This window comes from Euleptes europaea, chromosome 20 (genome assembly GCF_029931775.1).
Source record: "Euleptes europaea isolate rEulEur1 chromosome 20, rEulEur1.hap1, whole genome shotgun sequence".
Taxonomy (NCBI): domain Eukaryota; kingdom Metazoa; phylum Chordata; class Lepidosauria; order Squamata; family Sphaerodactylidae; genus Euleptes; species Euleptes europaea.
The window spans coordinates 7305364-7326447 of record NC_079331.1 but is presented as its reverse complement, the minus strand read 5'-3'; the positions used below and the strand labels follow the sequence as shown (position 1 = coordinate 7326447).

The following is a 21084-nucleotide window of genomic DNA, read 5'->3' as shown; positions in this document are numbered from 1 at the left end:
AGAGCGGTAGACTCTGATCTGGAGAACCAGGTTCTTCCCCACTCCTCCACATGAAGCCAGCTGGGTAACCTTGGGCTAGTCACAGTTCTCTCTGAACTCTCTCAGCCTCACCTACATCACAAGTTGTCTGTTGTGGGGAGGGGAAGGCGATTGTAAGCCGGTTTGATTCTGCCTTAAGTGGTAGAGAAAGTCAGCATATAAAAACCAACTCTTCTTCTTTCCTGGTGCCCATCAAGTGTTTTTGGAAAGTGAGCAGGGCAAAGTGGAGCTATTGGCCAGGGGAAATTCAATTGGCCACTTGGATTTTCAATAATGCTGCTTTGGCAGCAGCTGCCACCATAGGATAAGGATTTTCACAGTGTGACTGAAGGTAAGCTGCTGCAGCCATTCTGTGGCTGGCTCCTGCAGCAGCCTTTTTACCTGCCACGCAGTGTCAGAATTCCAGAGGCGCCCACAAGCTTGAAAAGGTTGGAGACCCCTGGAGTAGACGATCCCAAGATTGCTGGACCGAGGGTCCAACCTGAAATCAGGCCGCATCTTACAATCTTCTTACCGGCTTACAATCGCTGTGAGGATAAACTGGAAGAGAGGGGAGAGATGTCACCCATTTTGGGTCTCTGTTGGGGAGAAGGGTCGGGTATAAATCAAAAGAGTTTCCGTCTAGACATAAGGAAGAATTTTCTAGCAGTCTGAGCAGTTCCTCAGTGGAAGAGGCTTCCTCGGGAAGTGGTGGGCTCTCCTTCCCTGGAGATTTTTAAGAAGAGCTTTAGATGGCCATCTGTCAGCAATGCTGATTCTGTGACCATAGGCAGATGATGACAGGGAGGGCATCTTGGCCATCTTCTGGGCATGTAGAGGGGGTCACTGGGGGTGTGGGGGTGGGGAGGTAGTTGTAAATTTCCTGCATTGTGCAGGGGGTTGGACTAGATGATCCTGGTGGTCCCTTCCAACTCTATGATTCTAGCATGTGCACCCAAGTCAGCAACCCGCTGCCAGTCGCAGCCTCCCAAGATGTAAACCTGTGTAGGCGCTTGACGCTTGCGCGAGCTTTGCCTTATGCACTTGTATCAGGGGGAAGTGGTCATGTGCAAAATACGCAGAGAAGCTGCAATAACTGAGCTGGGACTCCGCTCTCGCGCAGAATCATCCCCGTTTACCTGATCTACCGGCCGGCTAACAACGTCCCCTACGCGACCATGGAGGAGGACCTGCCTGGCCTGTTTGAGCGCCTCTGCGGGCGAGAGCGAGATGGCAGCCTGGCCCCAGCCAGCGCCTCCGAGGTCGGGCACAAGTGTGCCACCTTCCAGCACTGGTTGTACCAGTGGACAAACGGCAACCTCCTGGTGACGGACTTGGAAGGTGAGAGTCATCGCTTTAGCCCCGTGGCATTTGGGGAAACATCCCAAGGAGGGACTCACAGCGGTAGAAACAATTTGGAAAACAGTGGCTTTTTGCCTCCTTGGAAAACTCTTTGGCCCTGGAATTTGGGACTTTAAAAAAGCCTTAGCTTTATTCTTCCTGCTGAACTCTGCAAGCCGTGCTTGCTTTCTTTGCTGGCTGAGAGCCAGCATGGTGTAGTGGTTAAGAGCGGTGGTTTGGAGAGGTGGACTTTAATATGGAGAACCGGGTTTGATTCCCCCACTCCTCACGAGCGGTGGGCACTAATCTGGTGAACCGGGTTGGTTTCCCCACTCCTCCACATGAAGCCAGCTGGGTGACCTTGGGCTAGTCACAGCTCTCTTAGAGCTCTCTCAGCCCCACCGACCTCACAGGGAGTCTTGTGAGGAGGGGAAGGTGATTGTAAGCCGTTTTGATTCTCCCTTAAGTGGTAGAGAAAGTGGCATATAAAAACCAACTCTTCTTCTTCCTTGTGGAAAATTCAGTTTGGCCCAGGAATTAGGGACTTTAAAAAGCCCGTTCTTTATTCTTCCCGCTGACCTCTGCAAACCTCGCTTGCTTTCTTTACTCAGCCATGCCTAGAGTACGCCAGTGTTGCATAGTGGTTAGAGTGTTGTGTTAGGATCTGGGAGGGCCCGAGTTCGAATCTTCTATGGAAGCTTGCTGGGTGACTTCAGGCCACTCTCGCACTCCCTAAACTACCCCTGACCGAGTTGCTGTGAGAATAAACTGGAACAGAGGAGATAGATGTCACTTTTTTGGGTCTCCGTTGGGGAGAAAGGAGGGGTATAAATAAAATAAAATAAAATAGAAGGGTGCCATGGCTGGAACTGGACATCGTTCTGACTTCAATTTTTGGCTTCCCAGAGTGCCCCAAAACACGAGACTTAATTACTATTACTCTTTAGTTTCTTTTTAACACCAGGGCTTTTCTGTAGGGTGGGAGCAAAAGCCTTTTCCTTTTGGGATTCTGGTGATGGCTGTAACCAAGACTGGTAGGGTAGCAGGCCTAGAAGGCCGTGGAGTGCTGATGTTACAGACGCTAGCCAATCGGCGCCTTCCACGGACAGCTTTTCTCCATTCGAGCCGATCCTGCTAGGAAAGTGCAGAGCCGGATTTGCGGAGGTTCGTGCCGTCGGGTGTGCTCAGTCAATGAAGCCAGTGCTCTGCCGCCTGCTTTGTGACCCAAGGTGGGCCTTCTTCTGTTGCAGGTGTTGGGTGGAAGGTCACCAATGTGAGGATCGTTACCAAAACAAAAGGGTAAGCAAGCTGCATTTGGGTCCCTGTGTCTGGACTCCGATGCCGACTCTGGATCCAGGTGGCACTGGTTCAAACTGGGGAGGGGATAAAATAACAACGCATGAAGCTCCATTCTCCTCCTCCTCCTCCTCCTCACACCCCTTTATTTTTGAGATGGTGCTGTTGTCGTTCATTCCGAGTCAGGTGAAAACTCTGGGCCCCGGACTTTCGTTTCTAGCTTGTGATGGCTCAGGATTTTATTTTCTCCTCTCGTGGATTTCTCAGGAGCAAGCCCTGCTTGCGGGGGTCCTGTGGAAAGTTCTCTTCGCTCCTTAGCCTTTGGGTCACGGGGCTGGGGAGACGTGGCCAGCTCCCTCACCTAGAGTATTGTGTTCAGTTTTGGGCACCGCAATTTAAGAAAGATGTAGACAAGCTGGAACATGTCCAGAGGAGGGCAACAAAGATGGTGAGGGGTCTGGAGACCAAGTCCTATGAGGAAAGGTTGAAGGAGCTGGGTATGTTTAGCCTGAAGAAGAGAAGACTGAGAGGGGATATGATAACCATCCTTCAAGTATCTTCAACCAACTTCCAGTCCCCCGCCCTTGGCTTGCTTCTCCCCTTAACCCAATCAGAAGTGCCCTAAAGCCCCATCTCAGCTTGCAGCTGCCTTTCCCAGGCAGGGCTTGATGACGCGACTGCCCTCCCCCACCCCCAGCTGCCAAACTCAATTACTAACCCATGAGTCTGCAGCCCCACCCTGCCTGTTCTGGGTGTCTCCTGGCCTCAGTGCTGCAGCTGCCGGTTGAGTCGATTTTGTCTCACCCAAGCCGAGTCACCCCGGGGCAGCTCCTGTCGAAAGCTGTGGGTGGTGGGCCCGGGTGGGTGGCTGCATGTCTAAAACGGCAGATTGGCCCTGGTGATTTGCCCTCTCTCTCTTGCCAGGTACCAAGGCCTGAAGGATAGCTGCTGCCCTGCCCTGCTGGAACACTTTATCACCTCCCACCGGTGCAACCGTTACTGTGAGCTCCTGGCCTTGAAGAGCCTCGAACCCCCGCAGCCCCCAGCGAAAGGCAAAGGCTCCCGGAGCCCCATCTCTAGCAGGAAGGCCCCGTCGGCCCAGTCCAGCCCCCAGCTCCAGAAGAAAGGCCTGGCTAGCCCCCAACCCCTCCGGAAAGGCTCCGTCAGCCCCAAGAATGCCCGCAAGTGCCCTGAGGGGGTGGAACCGCAGCCCCCGCCGCGAGCCAAAGCGGGGGAGAACGGCAAGGCCAGCCGGCTGCAGTGAAGGCGTGGGGACCTTCGCGGATGTGCATTGCATGTGCCCGGGAAGGGGCCACGGCGGCCACCGCCATGCCCTCCCATGGCTCCTTCCCTCCAGTGTGTGAGGCCTGTGTGTGGTGTTTGAGGGAGGGGGCCATGCTGCGCCTTGGAGAGGGCCCCGTCCGGGCGCTGCTGTCTGGGTGGCTTTTGAAGGGCTCAGAAGAGAAGAAAAAGATGGACGGTGAACCCAGCCATGTTGGACCCTGCGAGCCTCAGGTATTTTCTTGCCCGCGGCACTGCCACGTGGCACCTCCTCGGTTTGTGGTAGATGTCGAGAACGGTCTTCCTGCCACAGGCTGTGCTTCTCACTCCCGACAAGAGGAATTCCCAGGCAGAACCGTCGTACGTGAATCTCTTGCGGGAACAGCGTGTGGGGCGTGTGATCCATCCGTCCTCCTTGGCTCACTTCCCCTCACCGCTTCCTTCTGATTTGCGTGGGTCACGACTCTTTGCCCCACCTCCTTCACTCAGCCCACCTGGCAGAGACCCCGGCAAACAGGAGGGGAGGTGGGTTTTCTCAGCTGGGGGGCGGGATGTCTTTACAAGGGCTACGTCAGTGGTGGGTGTAGCTGTTGCCTGTCCGTATCAGCACTGCAGGGGGTTGAAACGTCGTGCGATTTTTGTGGCCGATGAGTTCAGAGGATGATCGGAAAGGGTAGGGCACACGGGGGGGCTGGGTGTTGCTCGTCGGACGACACGGAGTGTCACAGACTCGTCTTCCTCTCTTTTCTGCCTGCCCCTTCCCTCGGATAGCCCGACTCCTATTAAAGACCTCAAATGGCAGTCGCCTGCCATTGTAAAGACTGTCTGTGGGATGGATCGGTCTCTTCCTTAAGGTGACACCTGGTTTCCGTTAACCTTCCCCTGCCTGCTACCCAGTATCCCCTTTACGTTTTGGGCCTGTTACAGACCGGCTTTCCTGCCAGATTCCCCTGTAGCACTGCCTCAGTCGACCAGCAGCCCTGATGGGTATATCAAAATCAAACTGCCTGGTTACTTTTCATTTTGCCGCTGTGAGATTTCTCCTGGACTAGCTTCTAGGGCAGCACGCTGGGATTCTGAAGGACCGGGCAATCTAGGAAGGACACCTTGTAACGGCGAGTACAAAACACAGAAGAAGAAGCCAGAGAGCCAGCATGGTGTAGTGGTTAAGAGCGGTGGTTTGGAGCGTCGCTGGTGGCCCTTCCCCCCCCAATGCAGATCTCTGCCCCTCCCTTGAAAAAGCAGCCCCAGTGGCTGCGTTTGGCAATGAAGAAAACCATCTTCTGAAAACGACCTCAGAACTAGACATATAATGTGTCGTTCTGCCTGAAGTAGCTGATGGAAGGAGGAGTTAATGGACGGAGACCAAAGAAGACTCCCCCAACCTTCCCGTTGACCCAACAGCATATAGGAGATTTGGGGATGAACAGCCTGCTAGACACAACATTTAATGGAGGGCCCATCCATGCCCCAAAAGTCCCTTCTCTCAGCAAGCTCTGCCTGCCCCCTTGGCCTTACTTAATGCTTTGTTTTTCTTCAGTGTTTCAGAAGCGGCATTTTCTCCACGTTGCAGTTTGGTGTTCATCCAGGACGTTTTCCAGTATAAAAACCAACTGAATTACTTGGGCTGCTCTGTCCTTTATTACGGCAGGGCACTGGCAAGACACCGTCTCTGCGTGGTCCTGACCCGATTCCTCAGCAGTTATGGCTGGGTGCAGGCTGTGGCGTTGTAGTGACTGCAACACTGCTGGAGATACATCTTTGCAGTGTTGACGTCCAGATGTTCCCATGCACCAGTGAAAGGAGGCCCACTGTTTCCAGTTGTGCTGTGGCAAAAAAGATAGCGATCTTGTGAGCACAACCTGACATTCTTTACTATTTAGGAACTGTCAACGAGAATAGCTAGATTCGAGCCCGGTAGCACCATAGAGCAGGGGCGTTAAACTCAATTGTTACGAGGGCCAGATATAACATATATGTCACTGGGCCATGCCTCGCCAGCCCAGATTGAGAGTGGGGAGGGTGGCTGGCTCGCGGGCCGGATAAGAGCACTCAAGGGGCCGGATCCGGCCCGTGGGCCTTATGTTTGACACAGAGACCAGCAAGATTTTCGGGGTATAAGCTTTCGAGAGTCAAAGCTCTCTTTGTCCTGGAACTTGTGAGCCTTACAACACGTAAAGAGATCTGTTGGATCTCTTACTAACGAATCCAGGCAAGCAGACTCTCTTCTCCCCATATCCCTGATACTAAATAGGGATTCTTCCAGTGGTTTTGCATCTCTTATGTACGCTTCAGCCTCTCTTTTAGCAGAAGCAATGATCAAGGTCAGTATTAAGTATCAAGGCCTTTGTGCTTCCCCCTGCTGGCCAGAGGTGACATTGTACCCCCCACGTGCTTTGCAAGAGCCGTCAAGGGCTCACTCACCTGCCAAAGAGGTCTGTGCAGCAAACATAGACAGGATAGCTGGTAGAGCTGAGGTCTGTCGCGTTGAAGAAACCTACGCAATCGGTCACTTCCCCCCTGGGCACGTACAGGATACCTGTGAGGTACAGAAGCCACAAGGGAAGGCTGAGAGGTCCTGGACAGCAGGAATACCGTTATGCAGAATGAGTCTGATCCTCTTCGGACAGCCACCCAGTAGGGTTTGCGTCTCCAATGTACAGGCCGATCCTTCAGCAAATGATCCAAAGTCAGCCTCGGTTGTTCCCAGCTCTTCCGTCGCTCCCGGTCTTGAACCCGGTGCTCTCGATTTTCCACGTGCCCCCCAGAACTGTTGCCGTCCCCCAAATGCCCCCTACCTGCGATGCACGCGTTCATGAGGGAAACGCAGGCTCCTGTGAACAGAGCCCGGAGGACGATGCTGGAAAATTCACTCTTGCGCTGCGGTGCCAGGGAGGCTTGAGACAAACGGAAAAACAGAGCAGGAGGAACCCAGTCAAAGGATTTTGTTCCGACAGGCCAAAGTCCCCCCCCCCCCCAAAGCCGCTGTGCCCAAGACGGGGACAGTCGCAACTGGACTAGGCTGCTCAGGCCAGCTATGGCATTGGTGGGGCTTGGCAGTTTTTGCAAGGTATTTTGAGGGCCTGGCAAATGGCAGGGGGCAGTTGGTCAATTTTGATGCTCGCTCAAAGCTCTTTTTTAAATTGCGACTTTAAAAATGCCTTTTCACGGTCCCAACGCAAAAAGAGAAGTTCCACTCCCCCCACTCGCCTGCTCCTTTGTTCCTGTTTGCATAGCCATTAGCATATGCATAGCTAACGCGCCTCTCTTGTTTTGCATTGTTCCATGAGGGGGATTCTTCCCGGCAAACCCCAAAGGTTGCGTTAAATGGGCTCTTTAGTAATGCGAAGCAGGTGAGCTCCAGCTTTGCAGTCACTTCTGGAATGACTGTCCAGCGTGCAAAATGCAAAAAAATATGCGGGGCAATTCAGCCTGGAATGCGCTGCTTATTACCATGCAAAAATAGCCAGGGAGATCTCCCCAGGGCTCCCCACTCGTCCCATTCTCAGAAACCGCACGCTCTACGCCGGGCCACTAACTCACACAAGCCACCCAGCATGATCCCGATGGAGCTCAGGTTGGCGAACCCACACAGGGCGAAGGTGGTGATGGTTTCAGCTCTCACCTGGGCAAACACGAGAGAGAAAACGGGAACGCGATCGGTGCCGTGACAACAGAACACATAACCCCACCCGTTCACCCTGCCCTGTCAGGCTCCATCCCTGCCTCTCTGCATGCGCTGCAGCTGCCAAAGATGTAGACAGCATAAGCCTCCAGGTGCGATTCAGCATGGCATGGCTGTGTCCCTTATCAATAAGCCGGGCTCTCTGTGGTCCCGGCTTGCTTCCTGGCGTGACCCCGCAGTAGCGAACCGAAGGGATGACTTGTCCTCCCCCCCCCCCCCCGAGATGCTGTGCCGGATGCAATCTGGAGTACTGGCCCCACTGCCTTAGGAAACGGTGCTTCTCTGTCTCACTTTTTCCAGTCATCTGCCTGGAAGCTTCTGGAACATCCCATCTGTCCAACCGGCAGAACAAATTGTGCAAAGCTAGCAAATGCTTAACCGTACCTCCTAGCATGCGATTACCCAAGCCCCTTCCTAAAGTAGGCCGTATTGCTGACCGATAAGCTCTCGTATGTGGCTCGAGGAGAGCCCGGCCTCTGCAATTTCCCAAGGGTTGTGCTGCTGGGAATCAAAGAGCTGGGTGTGCACCGGATCTGGTCCTTGCTGTTTGCACCTCTGTTCTTTTGCACTGCAGATGGATTGCCAGAGGGATCCCCCCACAGGAAGCGATTACAAGGCCAGAAATCTGTAAAATATCTGGCGAATGAGGAGTGTTTGGTGTCTTTCAGACTAGTTGCCGGCTCTGAAAATTCTCACAGTCTCAGTGCTACAGTGGAAACTACTCTCTACAAATGCCTGGGTTTGTTTGTTTGTTTCTGTATAGCCCTTCACGTTTCTTTCCAGCCTCACCTACCTTGTATTACTTCATTACTTTCCTGAATAAATGTTGTGCTTGTTTTACTATACATTGGATTCAGAGTCGTGTGTGGAGAGATGGTAAAGGGGGGACGGCAGTATGTTTTCTGAATAAATTCTGGCGTCCCATTTCTTGGCTCTCGTGGCTTGCTCATGAGTATGTATTGGAGAGCAGGGGGTTACTCCCAAGGAGACCTGGCTGTGGGCAAGTGTGGCTGGGCCAGCAAATAGGGAATGCTGGCCACCGGCCACTTTCTCCTCTCCCTCCCCCCCCCCCCGTCCAGAAATCCCATCAGAGCTCCGCTTACAGAAATCCATTGCTTTTGTGACCCATCCCACTCGGGACGTCCATCCATCCGTCGCTGTCTGTAAGTTGACAGCTGCTGGTAGGCCACAAACTCGTTCAGGAAGAGCTTGATTCCCAGCATCTCCGCGACGAGGCCCGCGTCGTCCCAGCTGGCCCCTAACAAGAACGCCAGGGGCATCAGGACATAGGAGCAGATCAACTGGGAAGCAAAAACAGGGCTTGTAAAAAAAACCTCAGTGGCCAACTAATTAGCCCTCCGGCCACCCCGTTCCTTCTTTCTCTCTCACCTCTTCTGGCTTCCTTATCACCCACAATCGCTCTTCCACCCAAATTTATTTGCTAACCATATGCCGTTTCCTTCCCTGAGTATGGTACGGATCTGTTGTCAAACATCCATAGTATAAGGTAAAGTGTGCCCCCAAGTCACAGCCAACTCATGGCAACCCAATGAAGTTCCACCTCACTGGGTTTTCAAGGCAAGAGAAGAACCTGAGGTAGTTTGGGGAGGGGCCGTGGCTCAGTGGTAGAGCATCTGCTTGGCATGCAGGTTCAATCCCCGGCATCTCCAGTTAAAGGGACTAGGCAAGTAGGTGATGTGGAAGACCTCTGCCTGAGAACCTTGGGGAGCCGCTGCCGGTCTGAGTAGACAATACTGACTTGGATGGACCAAGGGTCTGATTCAGCATAAGGCAGCTTCATGTGTTCATGTGGTTTGCTGTTTCCTTCCTCTGCATAACAGCCCTCGTCTTCCTTGGTGGTCTCCCATCCAAATGTTAACCAGGGCCGACCCTGCTTAGCTTTTGAGATCTGGCAGGATTGGGCCATCCAGGTCAATGCAAGGGAAGAAGAGCAGAGGTGGTTTGCCATTGCTTTCCTCCGCACAGCAGCCCTAGTCTTCCTTGATGGTCTCCCATTCAAGGACTAACCTTACTTAGCTTCCAAGCTCTGACAAGATTGGGTTAGTCTGAATTATTAGGGCTTCTAATCCAAGTATGGGGTAGATCACGGGGGCCACAGGAGTCTCTATGTGTGGTGTATCCTTAATGCAATGAGTTGCCTCTTTCCACCTCCTAATCACCCTGGCGCTTGTAATCAGGGTGGTGGTCTTGTAGGTGGTACCTGGAAGGAGAGTCCTGCGATGTTGACCAGATTCCCCAGCCAGGCAAGCGTGGCATTGATGAACTCCAGCACCGCCAGGAAGGCGATGAGATTGGCGGCGATGTTCGCCACCAGGCCCACAGAAACTGAAGCGCCGTTGCCGATGGCTTCCAGGATATTCTGCTCTGCTCTGCGAGAACATACCGAGGAAGAAGGTCTGAAGAAGGGAGCTTGGACTCTCGAAAGCTTATAACTCCCAAGATCTTCATGGGACAAAAATGCATGGTCGCTTTAGCCTCCTTTATTACCTGTTTCAGCCAGGATTCAGCCAGGATTAAACGCACGTTCCGCAAAACGCATGCGTTCGATCCTGGCTGAATCCTGGCTGAAACGGAATAGAGGAGGCTAAAGCGACCGTGCAGTTTCGCCCTTGGTCTCTAAGGTGCTGCTAGACTCGAATTTAGCTGTTCTACTACAGACCAACGAGGCTGCCCTCTGAAACCAAGAGTCCCAGGGATTCAGGAGCAGAGGGGCATTGCTGCCGTGGCAAGGGGGGTGGTCAGGAAATCTTCCAGGAGAGCTCCACTTACCAAGGGAGAAGGGAGGGAACAGATGAGCCCAAGGATTTGAGGCTTGTTCATGTCATCAACAAAATCTGGTTGTCTTGTTACAGCGTGGTGTCATGGTTCAGAGTGGTGGTTTGGAGCGGTGGGCTCTGATCTGGAGAACGGGGTTCGATTCCCCACTCCTCCGCATGAGCGGCAGAGGCTAATGTGGTGAACTGGATTGGTTTCCTTGCTCCTACCCACGAAGCCAGCTGGGTGACCTTGGGCCAGTCACAGTTCTATTAAGAGCTCTCTCAGCCCCACCTACCTCACAGGGTGTCTATTGTGGGGAGGGGAAGGGAAGGAGATTGTAATCCGGTTTGAGTCTCCCTTAAGTGGTAGAGAAAGTCGGCATATAAAAACCTCTTCTTCTTCATCATCTTCTTCTACTACTACTACACTATGTCAGGCGCGCTGGTTGACAAAGTTTAAGACCGATTGCTACGTCTGCAAAACTATGAATAAAAAAGGCGGGTCCTTTGAATGGTTTTATGCCACAGACAAACCTGCATCTCAGATTTGGGTCACCCCTAATTCTGCATCCAGCACAGGAGTCACTTCCATGGCTTTCGCAGATCCTTAGATGCCTCTTCCCCGTCCCGCCATCTAATCCTGTGTGATTCTAGAAGTCTAATACAACTGTTTTGACTCACCCACAGGCAATTTTCAAACCCTCCCGGCTCCGGAACTTGGACTCTTCCACTTCTGGGTAGACGAGCTTAGCCATTGCCAAAGCGCAGGGGGCAGCCATCACCGATGCTGCGATCAAGGACGAGGCGTCAATCTGTAGCAGAAGGCAAAAGGTAGTGAAAGGGAGGGGCCCTGGCTCAGTGGTAGAGCAACTACTTGGCATGCAGAAAGTCCCAGGTTCAATCCCCGGCATCTCCAGTTAAAGGGACTAGGCAAGGAGGTGATGTGAAAGACCTCTGCCTGAGACCCTGGAGAGGCACTGCCAGTCTGAGTAGACAATACTGACTTTGATGGACCAATGGTCTGGTTCAGTATAAGGCAGCTTCATGTGTTCATAGTGTCAGAGGGTAGCTGTGTTGGGCTGCCGTAGACCAGCTAGATTCGAGTCCAGTAGCACCTTAAGATATCAACAAGATTTTGGGGGTATGAGCTTTTGAAATGAGCTGACAAAGGGACCATTGACTCTCAAAATCTCATACCATAAAAATCGTATTGGTCTCTATGGGGGGGGGCTACTGGACTCAAATCTAGCTTTTAGATGGCACACTCACCCCAAATGAAATATAGGCTCCCAACACGCTGCCGGCGATAGTAGCGAAGCCGCCGGTCATCACAGCATGAACTTCCGACTTGGTCATATCCATCAGGTAGGGGCGGATCAGCAGCGGCGCCTCCGTCTGCGAGACAGAAGGTGAACATTGAAGGCTTTTGCCTGTGAGCCCATGCAAGAAAAGGGGTTTTCTGCCTGGCAAGTGCAATTCAATTAGGGAGAGACAGCGCCCTGGAGTAAGAAGCCCAAGGGGAGATAGTGTGTGTCCTGTTCTGTCTTTATTCAGGAGTACTGGAGGCACTAGGAACATGCAAGGGTGCAATTCAGGGAGGGCTTGGCTTACCTTGAAATCTTAATTTTTCACTTAGGTTCTCAGGCTTTAATTCATGCTAGGTATTGGAAGAGGCATTCCCTCTGTGCTAGGTTTTGGAAGACGCATTCCCTCTGTGCTAGGTGTTGGAAGAGGCATTCCCTCTTCAGTTTGTGAAAAAAGGAAGAACACGTCTAAGAGAAGAGGCATTCCATATTGTGTGTATGAAATAGGGATCGGAACGGGAAGAGGCGTTCAGATATACTCTGAAATTTTCATTCTGGTTTATTTTATATATATTTTATATATCGCATACACAGCGCGTTAAATCAACTACCACGTTATTGTATTTCTTGCTTTTGCTCATGTCTCAGTGTGCCAGCCTAGATGATAGCAGACCAATAATGGTGGCCTTGTATCTTCTGCAGGGGCCTGTCTTCTTCTTGAATTGCCATTCCACCCCTGCACCCCTACTTAAAAAGGTAAAGGTAATCCCATATGCAAGCACTGGGTCATTCCTGACCCATGGGGTGACGTCACATCCCGATGTTTCCTAGGCAGACTTTGTTTGCGGGGTGGTTTGCCAGTGCCTTCCCCAGTCATCTACACTTTACCCCCAGCTAGCTGGGGACTCATTTTACCGACCTCGGAAGGATGGAAGGCTGAGTCAACCTTAAGCCGGTTACCTGAAACCGACGTCCCCTACTTACCATCCCGACAAATATATTCCCCACCACGCTCAGCGACTCCGTGGCTGCCGTGCCCATGGTGATCTGCAGGATCCAAGACAGCTGTGGAAAGGTGCCACAGATGGTCAGACAAGGGGGGCATTCTTGCCCATTCACACCACCTGCCTGGCCCAGCGAAGGGGCTCTTAAAGGGCTGTTCCTTTCCCCCTCCCCGCTCACTTTTTCACCCTTTTGACAGTTCGGCCACACCCCAGCCTGTGTGAACTTGCGCTTGCTAACAAAGCTGCCTTCCTTGAGACTTCCCACCGGCCTCTGTCCTGCCATGCCAAACATAAGAACATAAGAAAAGCCCTGCTGGATCAGACCAAGGCCCATCAAACCCAGCAGTCTGTTCACACAGTGGCCAACCAGGTGCCTCTAGGAAGCCCACAAACAAGACGACTGCAGCAGCATTGCCCTGCCTGTCTTCCACAGCACCTAATATATTCGGCATGCTCCTCTGATCTTGGAGAAAATAGGTGTGCATCATGACTAGTATCCATTTTGACTAGTAGCCATGGATAGCCCTCTCCTCCATGAACACATCCACTCCCCTCTTAAATCCTTCCGAGTTGGCAGCCATCACCACATAAGAACATAAGAAAAGCCCTGCTGGATCAGACCAAGGTACATCAAGTCCAGCAGTCTGTTCACACAGTGGCCAACCAGGAGCCTCTAGGAAGCCCACGAAGATGACTGCAGCAGCATTATCCTGCCCATGTTCCACAGCACCCAATATATTCAGCATGCTCCTCTGATCCTGAAGAGAATAGGTATGCATCATGACTCGTATCCATTTTTACTAGTAGCCATGAATAGCCCTCTCCTCCATGAACATGCCCACTCCCCTCTTAAAGCCTTCCATGTGGGCAGCCATCACCACATCCTGGGGCAGGGAGTTCCCTAACCATAGGGAGATGCATTGGGGGTATTATACTCCTGTTTGGAGGTGCTGAGGATTTTCCCCTCTCATCTTGCAAATGAAACAATGTTTTGTACAAGACACGGTTTAAACAAACCCTGTGTTTTTTTTCACAATACTGGAACACAACTGCAGTTGGGCTCAGAAGTCATTGGTCCTGGTGCCCAGAGCCTCATGCCAAACATTACCTTCAGGATTATCCACTGCATGACTCCCAGGTAGTAGAGGACAGACATCACTGCGCTGAAGAAGATGATGATGGGCAAAGCCTGGAATCAGAAAAGGCCCAGCGTGCGTCAGCCTTTGGCTCCTCCGTGCCAAACTTGGTGCTACAACCAAGCATCTATGGCTGCTTGGGCGGGAAGCCTGGCACGGAAGGGCAGAATGGGATCCAGGAGGCCAACTGGGGGTAATAATGACCGGGTGCCATGAACTGACCCAGTAGTGACTGTCGAAGTGAAGCATATTTAGATCTTTGACAACAGACAGGTGTTCCTTGCCCAGACTGTGGCCTACAGCTCAAGCAAGTAGAAGAAGAAGAGTTGGTTTTTATATCCCGGTTTTCTCTACCTTTAAGGAATCTCAAAGCAGCTTACAATCGCCTTCCCTTCCCCACAACAGACACCTTGTGAGGTAGGTGGGGCTGAGAGAGGAGAGAACTGTGACTCGCCCAAGGTCACCCAGTTGGCTTAGTGTGTAGGAGTGGGGAAACCAACCCGGTTCACCATATTAGAGTCCGCCACTCTTAACCACGACACAACGCTGGCTGTGTCCCACCCTGGCTGCTTGAAAAGCCATTTCATTTTAAGGCCTCGGTTACACCGGAGATCAAGAGAAGGGGGTCAAAGAGAAACCCCTTCCTGAACCTGACCTGGAAGGCGAAAACGTTTTGAATCAGTTGGTCTCCGAAGACAAATCGGGAACCTGCCGTGGTGTAGTTCAGGAAGATCTGCAAGGGAAGGCAGAGAACGGTGTTTGGAGCAGCCTTAGCTTGAGTGACCTGGGATGGGACGGATGCTGCGTGCTTCTGAGTGTATTGGCTGAGCACATGTGCTTATGGAACACCACTCCACCTCTCCCAAAAGGAGCTCCCAACATTGGCCTGAGCTAGGACGTCTGGCAGGTAACTCTGCTCCGTACCTGGACCTGTTCGCCGAGCCACTGGAAAGCCTGAAATCCTGGCTCCGTCCGGATGATGAAGAGCCCAAGGAGGAACTCCAGGCTGAGCCCCCAGAACACAGCCCTCCAGGATACCTGCAATCCAGCACATGCAGAGGAATGAGGGCAGGAAGCCAGGGAACGTCCTGTGAAAGCGGCAGCGGCAGCCCAGGGAGGCAGAGCTGGTAACTTCATGGTGAGCCCAGTAGAGTGATAGCTGGAATTCACTGCCCAAAGGCAACAGCTCTACGAACGGGGCTGCTAATGCTTAGTGGGCCAGTTTGGATCCTCCCCTGACATCCTCCAGTCACCGCTTTGGCGTCCTGTTCCTTGGCAAACCACAATCAGCTATTAATTAATTAATCACTTTATGCTCTGCCTTTCTCAGTGGGACTCAAGGCGGACTACAAAACTAGAAAACAGTGCAATAAAAACAGTATAAAACATACCATAAAGAATGCAAAAAACTGAATTGCAAGAACTAGAAGACCATCCTCTTTAATACATACAATCAATTACTCAATAAACCACAACCCTATTCCCATTTAAAAGTACTGTCTTGAACAACTGCATTTACTACACCCACATTCCTTTTATAAAAATGCCCCTCCTGAATAATTCAGTTCTGGCTTGTACTTCTCCAAACCAGAATTGGAAACTTCATTTTGATTATGTTATTAATGAAAACATGTATTCCTTTCCTATCGCCCACGATGTCTCAAGGCAGCTTGGTTGTAAAACCAAATCACCCAGCTGGCTTCATGTGGAGCGGCGGGGAATTGAACCCGGTTGTCCAGATTAGAGTCCCCCGCTCATGTGGAGGCGTGGGGAATCAAACCCCGTTCTCCAGGTTAGAGTCCCCCACTCTTAACTATTATACACCATGCTGGCAGGGTAGAGAAAAAGAAATGGATCACTACATCGCATGCTTCATGTATCTCGGAGGCCCAAACCGAAAGAAGTGCTTCAACTTACAGCCCTGTGGTGCTTGGAGCAGGCGAAGAGCACCAGGACCAATGCGCAGAAACCCCCCAAAGACACCAACTGCTCTCGCCTTTGGGATATGTCAAGAACCAGCCACGTGATCAGACCGATCAAAATGATGATGCACAGCACCCTGGGACAAAAAAGGAGAAAATGCCGTTGCAGAGATACACCTTGATACAAGTGTGGCCCGTAGTCGGGCATCCTCGAGGGATCGAGCAGGAGGCAGAGCTAGCTGTCTCCAATAGCCAATCAGAAGCCTTGCTGGGCAAAAGCCCAACCTGGCCCCACCCGCTTCCTAAAAACACTTGGCGGGTGCGAGAAAAGGTGCTGGCAGGCAGTATGGCACCCACGAGCACCACATCGGGGACTCTTGCTGTAAGATCACCAAGATTGAAAGTGGTTGGATACCTTAGGAATGAAGTCAACACGAAGGAAATTGCCTTCCCTTTTGGAAGAATTTAGGAAGACATTAGGAAGAATTTTCTAACAGAGCGGTTCCTCGGTGGAACAGGCTTCCTCAGGAGGTGGTGAGCTCTCCTTCCCTGGAGATTTTTAAGCAACTAGATGGCCATCTGTCAGCAAGGCTGATTCTATGACCTTAGGCAGTTGATGAGAGGGAGGGCATCTTGGCCATCTTCTGGGCATGGAGTAGGGGTCACCGGGTGTGTGTGTGGGGGGGAGGTAGTTGTGAATTTTCTGCATTGTGCAGGGGGTTGGACTAGATGACCCTGGTGGTCCCTTCCAACTCTATGATTCTATGAAATCTCACAGCAAGAATGTCCAAAAACATATTGTTAACGTACCACCAAAAGAACATTGGTGGAGTATCTCAGGAGCTTCTCACTACAGGGTCTTATTCAGACTGTTTCTATTGGAATACTGCTAGTACATAGGGGAACAGCCAAGAAAATGTTACCGACAGGGAATCTTTATGAGGAGGCAGTCCAGCAGCATCGTGCACCTGAGCTTGAAGCCCCCCACCCACAGAGCCGGCTGCAGCCCAGCTCACCATTTCAGCCAGGACCACGAGTTCCGGAAGCATTTCCCGATAGGGCTGAGCCCGCGGGCGATCGCCGCCCTGCACCACTTTTTGACCAGGGAGTAGAGCCCGAGGAAGGCTGCCAGGCACGTTAGAACGACCAAGGCCACAGCTCGTCGGAAGTCCAGCCAACAGGCTGCGATGAAGTAGGCCAGGTAAGCTGGAACGAGGAAGCACAAGGACGCACGGAGAGTGGATCAGGTCAGTAATCGACAGGGTAGGGCTGGCCCTTCCTTTCTCCCACTGATTATTAGGAGACCCTTCGAGACTCTTCTCCTCAGCTGCTACAGGGAGGGAGAGCATGGCGGCGAATAGTACTACTCTAACAAGAAACTATAATAATACATACGAGATATTGTTATTTCTTTGGTACTTTATGTAATATCGCTGGGATTTGCAGACGGTGCATATATTTTTTGTTATCTGTGCACATATGCATTATTATAGTTTCTTGTTACAGTGGTAACAATTGGCCACCATACTTTTGTTCATTATTTGCAGGGAGGGAGATGGCAGAAGTTGCATTGCGCAGTGTGCCTTAGACTTCGTGCGTATGAAGTGGATCTGCGCGGTGATCAAGATTAATCCGTAAGATCTAGAGACCTTTGGGACAGACCCCGGTTCTAGTTAAGTCATGGTGCGTTGCCCCTTTTGGGAAGGTCAGCGATTGCCACGTCGTCCCCTTGGGTGCCTCCTCTGGGCCGTCCCCAAATGTTGATGCTTTGCCTTTTCCAGCCCGTATAGGGGCTTCTTTGATGCTCCTCCTTCCCATCGGGACGGCCAGTCTTATGGCAGGTTTTAGTGCTTGGGAACCTAAGAGCAGTTCAGCGCCAGATCCTCTGGTCCAGCTATGTCAGCATCTGGGCGGGCCATAGGAGTTACAGTAGGACAGGGGTCCCCAACCTTATTGAGCTTGTGGGCACCTTTGGAATTCTGACACAGGCCAAGCACAAAATGTCAGGGAGTGAGATTATACATAACTCTAATAGTAACTCTTCAACATTTCCGGCAGAAGCTCTGTTTAGCAGGATGCTTTTTTATACACACCGTCAGTTAGAAGCCCTGCTGGGCAAAACCCCCATCCGCTTTCTGAAAGCACTTCACAGGCCCCAGGAAAGGTACTGTTGGGCATCATATTGGGGAACCCCGTGGTTGGGCTTCTCTATTCTTCAGTTCTGTAACTCAAGCATACCCCCCACCCTCGCATGTTCCAGCTCTGGTGGTTTGGAGGAGGAGGAAGTAGAGTTGGTTTTTATATGCCGACTTCCTCTGCCACTTAAGGGAGAATCAAGCCAGCTTATGATCGCCTTCCCTTCCCCTCCCCCCAACAGACACTGTGAGGTAGGTGGGGCTGAGAGAGCTCTAAGAGAGCTGTGAGCAGCCCAAGGTCACCCAGCAGGCTTCATGCGCAGGAGTGGAGAAACCAGCCCGGTTCACCAGATTAGCGTCCATCATTCATGTGGAGGAGTGGGGAATCAAACCTGGTTCTCCACCGCTCCGAGTCCAAACCACCGTTCTTAACCTGGCTGGAGAAGCCCACATTCTTTGGCATCTCTGCCTTTCTTGTCCTCCCTGTCCACAAAAGTACTGATGGTGTGTCCGTATCTCAAAGACTCACCTGCAGCCAAGACACCCAAGACGATCTTGCAGAGTATGTTGGCGTGAGCCTTGCAAAACCGCCTTGTTTTGGAAAACGGCACAGCTGCCTTCTGCAACCTGAGATTCACATGAAATAATTACAGGGAGGGGGCTGAGATGCCGTCGTGGGAAAAGGCTTTCAAAGAGATTGGGGATTCATGGCGGTGCCCTGCCGGGGTGGACCTTTCATGCAGAACCTTAGATGTTTATACATGAACTTGGAGCATGCTGTGGTTAGAGCCGTGCCTCTCAAACTCCTCGGCGGGACCCACATCTTAACCTATTCTACTTTTCGGGGCCCACTTACCAAGTAACTTCATGCTGTGGCTGCGGCTCAGTGGTAGAGCATCTGCTTGGCATGCAGAAGGTCCCAGGTTCAATCCCCGGCATCTCCAGTTCAAGGGACTAGGCAAGTAGGTGATGTGAAAGACCTCAGCCTGAGACCCTGGAGAGCCATGGCGAGGGGCTGTGGCTCAGTGGTAGAGTGTCTGCTTGGCATGCAGAAGGTCCCAGGTTCAACCCACGGCCTCTCCAGTTAAAGGGACTAGGCAAGCAGGTGATGTGAAAGACCCCTGCCCGAGACCCTGGAGAGCCGCTGCCAGTCTGGGTAGACAATACTGACTTTGATGGACCGAGGGTCTGATTTGGTATAAGGCAGCTTCATGTGTTCTTTCCCTCTCTCTGACATAAACTTGCCAGTTTTTCAGCGTTGTAAAGTTGGGCCATTATAAATACATAGTGAGCCACCGGGTTGTGTTTCATAGACGTTCTCTTCCTCCCGCTCTTGGCCTGGGACCTCCCCAGCGAGAAAACTGTGACCCACTTTTGGATACCCATCCACACTTTGAGAATGACTAGCTCAGAGCACAGGGAGAGAATGTGTGTGTGTGTGTGGGGGGGGGGCTTTAATGATAAAGGCAGATGAGAAAGGAAGTAAATAAATATAGGTGAATTACTTCTGGAAAGGAGCGCGCCATGCATGTTTTTCTTCCTGGGTCGCCGCTGCGCAATGGTTCTCTGTCGTCTCCGGATTTCCCACGCATTCCTGCCAAAGCCACAAGGAAGAGTTGTTGTCTTGTGAGAAAGTGCAAAGGGCAGAGCTAATGATACCAGGAGTCATTTACCGTCAGCTCTAAGGCTGGGTTCTCGTAGCCGCTGTCACGTTCTCCGAGCGACATCCTGACTTCTCCCATCTCCCCGGTGCGCAGCAGCTGCCACAGAAGCCCTAGGGGGAACCACACCGACAAGACGGCACACTGTCATTCTAGGAAGGGATGGAGCAACTTCCTTCCAAGTTTCAGAGAACCCACAACTCCTTGCCCAATTCCACTCTCCCGCTCAGCATCTATGGCTTCTTTGGTTTCAACTTGAGAGCAGATGTTAGCGGGCCACCACCATAACGAGACAGAGGAAGTAACCAGTAGATTTAACAAATGAGCATGGAAATGCCTTGAGCGGTGGAGGCGAGGGTAAACAGGCAAGATGCAGTCCGCCCAGGACCCTTGACATTCTCAGAACACCACCCTCGAAGAACAGAGATTCTGTAGGTTTAACTGACGGCACAGGGTGAGGATCACACCTACTCTGTGTGCAGAATGTCCCATGTCCAATCCCTAGCATCTCCACATAGAAGGATCTCAGGTTGCAGGTGCTAGTAAAGGTCTACCCAAGACCCTGGAGAATTGTGCCTGGTTAGGATTAGACATGACTGGCCTAGATGGGCCATAGGTCTACCTTGGTACGAGGCAACTTTAGATGTTCATCATCCTTGCAACCTGGTCTATTAGCCCAGGCATCCCTTCTCTTGGCCCCTCAGCTTCCTCTAGGGGATCCAGAGGGTCTGGCTCTCCCCCCAAATGCAACCTATCGGGCAACTTCTAATACCCAACCCCAAGAAACCGGCAGGCGAGTGACTCACGGTAGGAAAAAATCCAGCTGCTTCTGTGCTGTCGCAGAGATTTCCTTCTCGCAGTCGCTCACTCTCCCGGATAGGTGATGGATCAGTTATCGATTAACAGCACAGTCCAAAGAGCTGAAGGCAGAACTTCCATCTTGGCAAAGTCTTGCTCCTCCCTCTGCACACACCTGAGGATTGCTCCGTTGCAGTTCATGGTATCCTCTGCTCCACGCTTGTTTTCTGGGGCATGGTTCGGAGAGGCGCATCTGAACAGGGACCAGAGGACACAAATTCCGTAGCGGGATTGAAATGAATTAAGCCGTCTCCCGTGACAAGAGGGCAAACTAAAAGGACGATGGAAAACGAAGTCCAGGCTTGTTGGAGAGATGAATTGATCACTCATCAGACAAACAGAAAACCCAGTCAGAAGACAGAAGGAGCAAGGGCAAAATGCCTGTTGGTAGTGCAGTAAAGTTGAAGCCACAACGTTCTAGTTTTTAGCCTCCGGCAAACACTCACATGAACACATGAAGCTGCCTTCTACTGAATCAGACCCTGGGTCCGTCAAAGTCAGTATTGTCTACTCAGACCGGCAGCGGCTCTCAGGCAGGGGTCTTTCCCGTCACTTACTTGCCTACTCTATTTAACTGGAGAGGCCGGGGATTGAACCTGGGACCTTCTGCATGCCAAGCAGATGCTCCACCACTGAGCCACAGCCCCTCGCCTACATATTCTAATT

General features: G+C 51.9%; 2 protein-coding genes across 2 annotated transcripts in view; one reads left to right on the top strand and one right to left on the bottom strand.

The window, feature by feature from the left end:
• The window catches only part of ALPK3 (alpha kinase 3), a 43124-nt gene extending 39205 nt beyond the window's left edge, over positions 1-3919 (top strand). Inside the window, exons 12-14 of the mRNA XM_056866064.1 lie at positions 1142-1359; positions 2610-2658; positions 3580-3919. Coding sequence (XP_056722042.1) covers positions 1142-1359; positions 2610-2658; positions 3580-3919 — 607 coding nt within the window. The remainder of the gene's footprint in view (positions 1-1141; positions 1360-2609; positions 2659-3579) is intronic.
• Positions 3920-4110: 191 nt separating this feature from the next.
• Positions 4111-19626, bottom strand: LOC130492263 (sodium/nucleoside cotransporter 1-like). The gene is made up of 16 exons (XM_056866063.1): positions 19559-19626; positions 18429-18526; positions 16781-16970; positions 15760-15901; positions 14767-14880; positions 14498-14575; positions 13815-13895; positions 12687-12767; positions 11668-11793; positions 11080-11210; positions 9843-10011; positions 8725-8922; positions 7480-7561; positions 6735-6833; positions 6361-6475; positions 4111-4306 (listed from the first exon to the last, which is right to left on the bottom strand). Exons 1-16 carry the CDS (start codon positions 19624-19626, stop codon positions 4111-4113), a joined length of 1968 nt encoding a protein of 655 aa, XP_056722041.1.
• Between the last annotated feature and the right edge of the window lie 1458 nt (positions 19627-21084).